Source organism: Salvelinus fontinalis, chromosome 6 (genome assembly GCF_029448725.1).
Source record: "Salvelinus fontinalis isolate EN_2023a chromosome 6, ASM2944872v1, whole genome shotgun sequence".
Taxonomy (NCBI): domain Eukaryota; kingdom Metazoa; phylum Chordata; class Actinopteri; order Salmoniformes; family Salmonidae; genus Salvelinus; species Salvelinus fontinalis.
Window position 1 is genome coordinate 54,349,081 of NC_074670.1, and position 8,439 is coordinate 54,357,519.

Genomic DNA, 8,439 nt, shown 5'->3' on the forward strand with positions numbered 1-8,439 from the left:
CCATGACATCATTTTCTGGAATTTTCCAAGCTTTTTAAAGGCAGTCAACTTAGTGTATGTAAACTTCTGACCCACTGGAATTGTGATACAGTGAATTCTAAGTGAAATAATCTGTCTGTAAACAATTGTTGGAAAAATTACTTGTGTCATGCACAAAGTAGATTTCATAACCGACTTGCCAAAACTATAGTTTGTTAAAATGAAATTTGTGGAGTGGTTGAAAAATGAGTTTAATGACCCCAACCTAAGTGTATGTAAACTTCCGATTTCAACTGTACTTGAGTGTGGCGGGTTGAAACCGGAGTGAGTCTACCTTCTTCTCAAGACTTCCGATAAAGGAAGTCAAATTAAAAGTGATATCTGAGGTCAAAGAATGACTGAAGTATTTATGGTTAGCTGTATTTTAACTCCAAAAATAAGTTATATGTCACCATAAGCCTATATACAAAACTTTGAGCCACACAGACATTTACAACAAGGGGTTTTTATTTACATCACCGGGTGTGACAAAACAGAAAAATATTTGCAAAAAAATAGTTTTTTATGCTTAAATGACAGAAATGGTTTGGAGGTCTGTTATAGTCATGGCATACAAATGAATTGTTCAGTAGTGCACTTCAAACCTGCTTATTACTCAAGATTATACCAGTAGTTTTACCAGTGTTAAACATGAAAACGAGAAGCACTTTTTGTGCTTATATGTAGAGTTATTCCTGTAAAAGCTTCAATTAAGTCCAAGGTAAAACATTGTTAGCCAAATAAATATGCCTAGACACATGAAAAATTGTACTTTGGCATTTTTAAAATGTTTCAAAATAAATATGTGGATGGATTGCTTTGGTTACACAACAATCAAATTGGTTTTAAGAAAATATAACTATGTAGCAAGTTCCCCTTTAAGACGATATAGTCAATAATTAACTTTTATTATGCAAAATAACAAAAATAATTCTATGTACCTCGAAAGAGTCTTCAACATACTACCTAGCAGCACTGACTCTAAACATGTAACCTACATTGTGCTCTACAGTGGTAGATAGCACTAAGAGAAGATCTTTGATGACCACAAAGCATTATCAATTAAATCCCTATAGGTAAGGATGTTGAGAACATCCTTGAAATATTGTGTCAATGTGAAAAACAAGTAAACTATCAACTCTGTGCTTTTGTTCATTTGTTCTAATGCAATTAATGAATTAATGTAATTGCCAGGGAATGAGTTTGACCATAAGCACGTTGTCAGCTTTTGGCTTCTCTGGAATCATCATCATTCTACAGATGTGAATGAGGCCTTTCACTATCATGGTGTCTGTCAATATAGCTTGTAACTAGTGCTATCCAAACAAATGACGGCAAGCCAGAACAGGGGTGAAATTGAAGTAAGATATCCCCTCTCAGCCAGTCATTCATACAGATGTAGAATCTTAATTTGAGCCAGTTTGCTACAGCAGGAAAATAATAATAATAATTATACATTTTTATAGAAGTTGATATCTTTTTCATTCGGGCAAATCAAGTCAAACATTTCAATTGGAAATTACCAACTTTATAAGCCTTTTTAAAATGCAAATGCACAACAAGTTTCTCAGCAACAAAAGAGTGATCAAATTAAGATCCTACATCTGTATCTGATGACTAGATGGTGAGTTTATCTACCATCCTGCACCATTTGAATGATCAGGTCCCGTGCGTCCTGCACAGCAGAGTTCACCTCCGTGTCCCACTTCCTGACATGGGTGCCAATGAGGAAGAGCTTGCGCTGGTCCCCCACTTCCTCCAGGGACAGGGCTTCATGGAGCGTTGTGATACTGCAGGCCCCTTGGTTATCCTGGAGATGGAGGAATAACCGGAACAAACCCGAGGTAAGACACTGGAGCAGGTGCAGTATCTCATAGGGATGAAAAAAAAAGAGGCGACGAGGAAAGGAAACGCCCACAAGACTATTGAGATGCAACCCTTTGCCCTTTCTCAATTGTCTTTCCTCGATTCCTCATGTCCTTTCTGCTTATCTCGTTCTTAAAATGCATTGGAGAAGATCTAGGGTTACGCCCCTTTGCGTTTTCAATGCGTTTTGAGAAGGAGGCCAGGAGAGAGGACGTGATGAATCAAGGAAAGACACTTGAGATGGGAGTCTTATGTCAGTCTCACCTGCTTGTTGGCTAGTACCACTAAGGGAAGGTAAAGGTCGGTTTCTAGCAGCTCGTGGAGATGCTTCTTAGCCAAAGGGAACTGGGCGGCATCTGAGGAGTCCACCACAAACACCAGCACCATAGCCTTGCACATGTACCTCTTCCAATAGGGCTGCAGGTTCTCTGTGCCGCCAACTGCAAAATATGCCATGTTTTTTTATTTAATTTCTTCACCACAAGGTATCATAGAAGTCATTTTTGTACATTTGTGAAACACAAGAAAATACTATGAATGCATATTGAGTGATGAACTCATTTGACATTTTTCATATTTAACAGCTTGAATTAATGTCTCCACTAATGAGACCCATTTCTTCTTATCATGGTCATCCAGATAATTAGCAGTTACTGTACTCTGATCATTGATGCACTATAATTTAGAATTTCAATAAGCATTTCTCTACGGCTGGCCATGCGTTCCACCTGGCTACCCCTACCCCGGTCAACTGCCCGGCACCCTCCACAGCAATCTGCCAAAACCCCCACCATTTCTCCTTCACCCAAATCCAGATAGCTGATGTTCTGAAAGAGCTGCAAAATCTAGACCCCTACAAATTAGCCAGGCTAGACAATCTGGACTCTCTCTTTCTAAAATTATCTGCCGAAATTGTTGCAACCCCTATTACTAGCCTGTTCAACCTCTCTTTCGTATCATCTGAGATTCCCAAAGATTGGAAAGCTGCCGCGGTCATCCCCCTCTTCAAAGGGGGTGACACTCTAGACCCAAACTGCTACAGACCTACCCTGTCTTTCTAAGGTCTTTGAAAGCCAAGTTAACAAACAGATTACCGACCATTTTGAATCCCACCGTACCTTCTCCGCTATGCAATCTGGTTTCAGAGCTGGTCATGGGTGCACCTCAGCCACGCTCAAGGTTCTAAACGACATCATAACCGCCATCAATAAGAGACATTACTGTGCAGCCGTATTCATCGACCTGGCCAAGGCTTTTGACTCTGTCAATCACCACATTCTTATTGGCAGACTCGACAGCCTTGGTTTCTCAAATGATTGCCTCGCCTGGTTTACCAACTACTTCTCAGATAGAGTTCAGTGTGTCAAATCGGAGGGCCTGTTGTTCAGACCTCTGGCAGTCTCTATGGGGGTGCTACAGGGTTCAATCCTCGGGCCGACTCTCTTCTCTGTATACATCAATGATGTTGCTCTTGCTGCTGGTGATTCTCTGATACACCTCTACGCAGACAACACCATTCTGTATACTTCTGGCCCCTCTTTGGACACTGTGTTAACTAACCTCCAGACGAGCTTCAATGCCATACAACTCTCCTTCTGTGGCCTCAAACTGCTCTCAAATGCAAGTAAAACTAAATGCATGCTATTCAACCGATCACTGCCGCACCTGCTCGCCCGTCCAGTATCACTACTCTGGACGGCTCGGACTTAGAATACGTGGACAACTACAAATACCTAGGTGTCTGGTTAGACTGTAAACTCTCCTTCCAGACTCACATTAAGCATCTCCAATCCAAAATTAAATCTAGAATCGGCTTCCTATATCACAACAAAGCATCCTTCACTCATGCTGCCAAACATACTCTCGTAAAACTGACCATCCTACCAATCCTCGACTTCGGTGAGGTCATCTATAAAATAGCCTCCAACACTCTACTCAACAAACTGGATGCAGTCTATCACAGTGCCATCCGTTTTGTCACCAAAGCCCCATACACTACCCACCATTGCGATCTGTACGCTCTCGTTGGTTGGCCCTCGCTTCATACTCGTCGCCAAACACACTGGCTACAGGGTATCTACAAGTCTCTGCTAGGTAAAGCCCCGCCTTATCTCAGCTCACTGGTCACCCACTCGTAGCACGCGCTCCAGCAGGTATATCTCACTGGTCACCCCCAAAGCCAATTCCTCCTTTGGTCGTCTTTCCTTCCAGTTCTCTGCTGCCAATGACTGGAACGAACTGCCAAAATCTCTGAAGCTGGAGACTCATATCTCCCTCACAAGCTTTAAGCGCCAGCTGTCAGAGCAGCTCACAGATCCCTGCACCTGTACATAGCCCATCTGTAAACAGCCCATCTATCTACCTACCTCATCCCCATACTGTATTTATTTATCTTGCTCCTTTGCACCCCAGTATCTCTACTTGCACATTCATCTTCTGCACATCTACCATTCCAGCGTGTAATTGCTATTTTGTAATTACTTTGCCACCATGGCCTATTTATTGCCTTAACTCCCTTATCTTACCTCATTTGCACTCACTGTATATAGACTTTTTGTTTTCTTTTGTTGTACTGTATTATTGACTATATTTTGTTTATTCTATGTGTAGCTCTGTGTTGTTGTATGTGTCGAATTGCTATGCTTTATCTTAGCCAGGTCGCAGTTGCAAATGAGAACTTGTTCTCAACTAGCCTACCTGGTTAAATAAAGGTGAAATAAATAAAATAATTGTTATGTGCAGGTTGCATTCACTTTCTAGGAACTCGATCTGCAGGTCCTCCCTATTGATGGACACGGCGTTAAAGCCCTGTGTTGGGGTCACATCCTGCTCCAGACTCCCCGTGGCAAAGCAGTGCAGCAGGCTGGTCTTCCCTGCCCCTTCAAGGCCGAGCACCAGGACTTGCTTTCCTGTGGGCTTCACCTAGAAGGACACATAATAACAAAGAGACATCAGATGCAACCATCCAGATGTATAGAGATCACAACGTTGTATCTGTGCCATTATGGCATCAGTGAGAGCACGGGAAGTGCCATTGAGGCCATCTCCATTTTGAAGTAGTCGATTTTCTTCTTATTCTACTACTTCTATAAGTTGGTAAACAAACTGAAAGGGTGCACACTGCCACCTGGAGTGTGTTGTTTGAACAGGTATAAAGCCAAGGTTGGCGATTTACTGCCACCTCCAGTTATGGAATGTTTGCTCACAAGTATAATTGAGTTATTCCTTCCTTAAGCCATTGGAAGTCCCACCAAGTTGACTACTTCAAAATGGTGAAATTCCTCAATGGCAATGTCCATTCTAAAACAGGCTTTTGGGCACTAGAATCATCTATACATCTCTGTGGCTGCTAACCCATAAGCAAAGATGGAGTATATAAAAGGCAAAAATGTCACTCATGTGGAAGTATTATCTGCAAGTGCTGATCCAGAGTAATGAGTTAATGTTAATTAAAACCATGATACTGGGACATTCTAGAATCTTAACAGGTGCTTGCAAATGTCTACCCACACATACTACACTGACACTAACACACACAGCTGCTACTCTGTTTATTATATATCCTGATTGCCTAGTCACTTTTACCCCTACCTACATCCATATACTGTATTACCTCAACTGCCTCGTACCCCTGCACATTGACTCGGTACTGGTACACTTTATATATAGCCTCGTTATTGTTTATATTGTTTTACTTTTTCCTTTAGCAAATATTTGTCTTACTTTTTAACTCTGCACTGTTGGGAATGTCATAAATAAGCATTTCACTGTAAAGTCTACACCTGTTGTATTTGGCGCATGTGACCAATCAAATTTGATATGATTGTGAATAGTGGAATAATTTAGGCCTAAAACAATCACGTTTCTTGCTTTATCTTTACTTCAGCCTTTTATAGCATATAGCAGAAGTCAATGAGACTGAAGGGGGCTGAACTGAACTGTCACATCATGTGGTCAGTACAAGCTGACCCACTGCCTGAGAATAGACTATAGGGCCAGGTTACCACTGTATGATGATACAGTCTGGCAACATTATTATAATGTCAAGCTGACCAAGCGACAATAGTCGTTTCAGCCACTCGTGACTAATCTGTCACAGGAAAGAAGCTATATCGGAGTGAGGACCTTACTTATTACATATTTATAAACATTACGACAGACATATGACTAGTTTCACAATAGAAATTGTAAAGTTCTTTCAAATCTAGGGTTAGTGCAATTTTGGGATCATTGGGACGTCGCTACCCTAACGCTACCCTAAACTCTAACCTTAAGTCCTATTTTTTTAATTTATTAACAACAAATCAATACAGAAAGTACATGGGGGGAACACAAGTATATATAAATAATATACAAAGGACAATTGGGCTAGGGGCGGGGCTAGAGGGTACAATATCACATTACACACGGACCTTAAGGGACATACATACACTTAGAATTATAACAGCTTTTTTGTTAGTAATTGTCTTAAAATATAGTTCAATTTCTTTTTGTAAGGTAAGAAAATGTTGTGTTTTGTTTGGAAATGTACATTTGTGATTATGAAATTTGCCCAAAAGAATAATTAAATGAATTACATCAAATAGTTTCAACTTATTTCTATCGTGGGTAAAGAATCCAAGCAGTACATCTCTCCACAATAGTGTAAAATCTTCATAAATGTGTTCAATTATAAATCTACTGATGTCTCGCCACAGTTTTCTTACATGCATACAATGCCAAAAAAGATGCAACACTGTTTCTGGGTGGTCATTACAAAAGGAGCAATCTGAGTTTGTTTTTCTTAAACTTCTTCATATAGTGGTTGGCAGGATAATATTTATGAATAATTTTAAAGTAAACTTACTTAATTTTGTTAACAAGTAGGTATGTGTGTGGCAACATCCAAACTTTTTCCCCCCAACAGATATTATCAATAAAACCGTTCCAATAAGGCATAACATAAGGTATAGGACACACCATCCTGCTGGAACAAGGTTCGTATCGCTCTGTTGTTGAATGGACCACAAGAGATACAAATCTTTCCTACTGATGAGTCAACAGGGTTAATGGAAGGTCGTTTCTGAGGGTCAGGTCTCGACACGTTCCTGAATAATAAAGCAACACCTGAGGGAATGGCATCTAAAATAATTACAAAATCTTTAGGTGTTACAGGGATCTTGTAAAGTGATAAGAATTCATTTATAACTAAGTAAAAAGCCATCTGAACCTTAACTCCTACACTTACCATAACCATAACTTCAAATGGGCTAACGTCAGAATTGGAACCTCCCAAGAATCCCATTTCGACTTCACCAAAATCGAGACAATTTGCGGTGAGGTTATTTCCACTAGCAACCACAAACATCCGTCAAGTAGGCATGCCTCATAATCCCTGAGGTATCAAAAATAAACATTTTACAAGAACAAGCACAAGTAGAACAAAAAATAGCCTACCTCTGTTACTACGACTGTTGGTGTTTGGTTTGCGCGTTCTGGTACTTTTCGTGCAGTTTCATTTCTAGTGTCCTTTTCTATTTTCTCTGGTTCTTGCTCTGGCTTTGGCTTTGGCTTCGCCTTCTTTGCCTTTAACCCCGAAGACACAAAAGTCCAGATGACATACCCAACTCCTCCGGTTACTGCGAGAGTAAAACCTACGACCGCAGCTTCTCTGACACCAGGCATGTTAGAAACAATTTTGCGAAATGTTGAATACCTGCTTCACATGTCTTTATACATCGTGATAATGGTTATTATCTAGAAGTTTGCATCCCCGGTTACAGCCTGGTTCTAATGTCTTCGGTTATCGTTACAACAAGTGGATTAGTCAAACTACCTCAACGCGATAGGGGATATCCGGGCGTTTAGGAGCACACAGGAAGGAAGTACCAGACAAGAAAATATTATTAAAGCAGGATCTAGAATATATTGAGATATACTATATATATATATAACACCTTTAAAAAATAAACTAATATTCAACAATTTAGCCAGTTTTTGCTACATTACACACTAACTTGCTATCCTGTCCGCGGTGATTTAATCCCTTCATATACAGTCAATGTTAAATTAATCCTCATTTCGGCTCATCAATTTGATTGACATGTAGAGAAACCACCCTATGCACACTTACTTTGCGTATAAAATTGTCATGGCTAGATGGGATACAGCTAATCTCAAATTGCCGTCAAAAATTGATTTTGTGTGTGGATTTCAGCCAACCCTAACCCTTTTCCTAAATGTAACCTAATTCTCCTAACCTGCTACGAAAAGATTCTGACTAACTGTATACTATCTAGTCAAAACCATTTAACATGTCTTGGCTGGGGAGTGGGGGAATGTAGCGTCACAACTTCAAATGTAAGACTGAAAAACGACTACAATGACAGAATGGAACAGAAAATGTGCAACACCAATGATGCAGAATTGCATCTGAATGATCTTTTCTGCTTTGCACTTCCATAGTAAATCCACCAGGTGGCGCTTGATATTAAAGAGGTCACACAGCATACAATGCCGATGAGATGTTCCATGACCATAAATCCAGATAACACTTTCCAAAGCGAAATTTAAGTT

General features: G+C 40.2%; 1 protein-coding gene across 1 annotated transcript; it reads right to left on the reverse strand.

Moving 5' to 3' along the window:
* Positions 1-468: 468 nt before the first annotated feature.
* Positions 469-7,742, reverse strand: LOC129858152 (ADP-ribosylation factor-like protein 9). Its single transcript, XM_055927157.1, has 4 exons — positions 7,321-7,742; positions 4,638-4,806; positions 2,149-2,324; positions 469-1,828 (listed from the first exon to the last, which is right to left on the reverse strand). The coding sequence occupies exons 1-4, from the start codon at positions 7,546-7,548 to the stop codon at positions 1,649-1,651; spliced, it is 753 nt and encodes a 250-aa protein (XP_055783132.1). The 5' UTR covers positions 7,549-7,742; the 3' UTR covers positions 469-1,648.
* Between the last annotated feature and the right edge of the window lie 697 nt (positions 7,743-8,439).

Coding starts and splice junctions, on each gene's coding strand:
- LOC129858152 (XM_055927157.1), bottom strand. CDS start 7,548: ATGCCTGGTGTCAGAGAAGCTGCGGTCGTAGGTTTTACTCTCGCAGTA. Junction 2,325..4,637: donor GCAGATCGAGTTCCTAGAAA/GTGAATGCAACC, acceptor CATATTTTGCAG/TTGGCGGCACAGAGAACCTG. Junction 1,829..2,148: donor TGGTACTAGCCAACAAGCAG/GTGAGACTGACA, acceptor CTCCATCTCCAG/GATAACCAAGGGGCCTGCAG.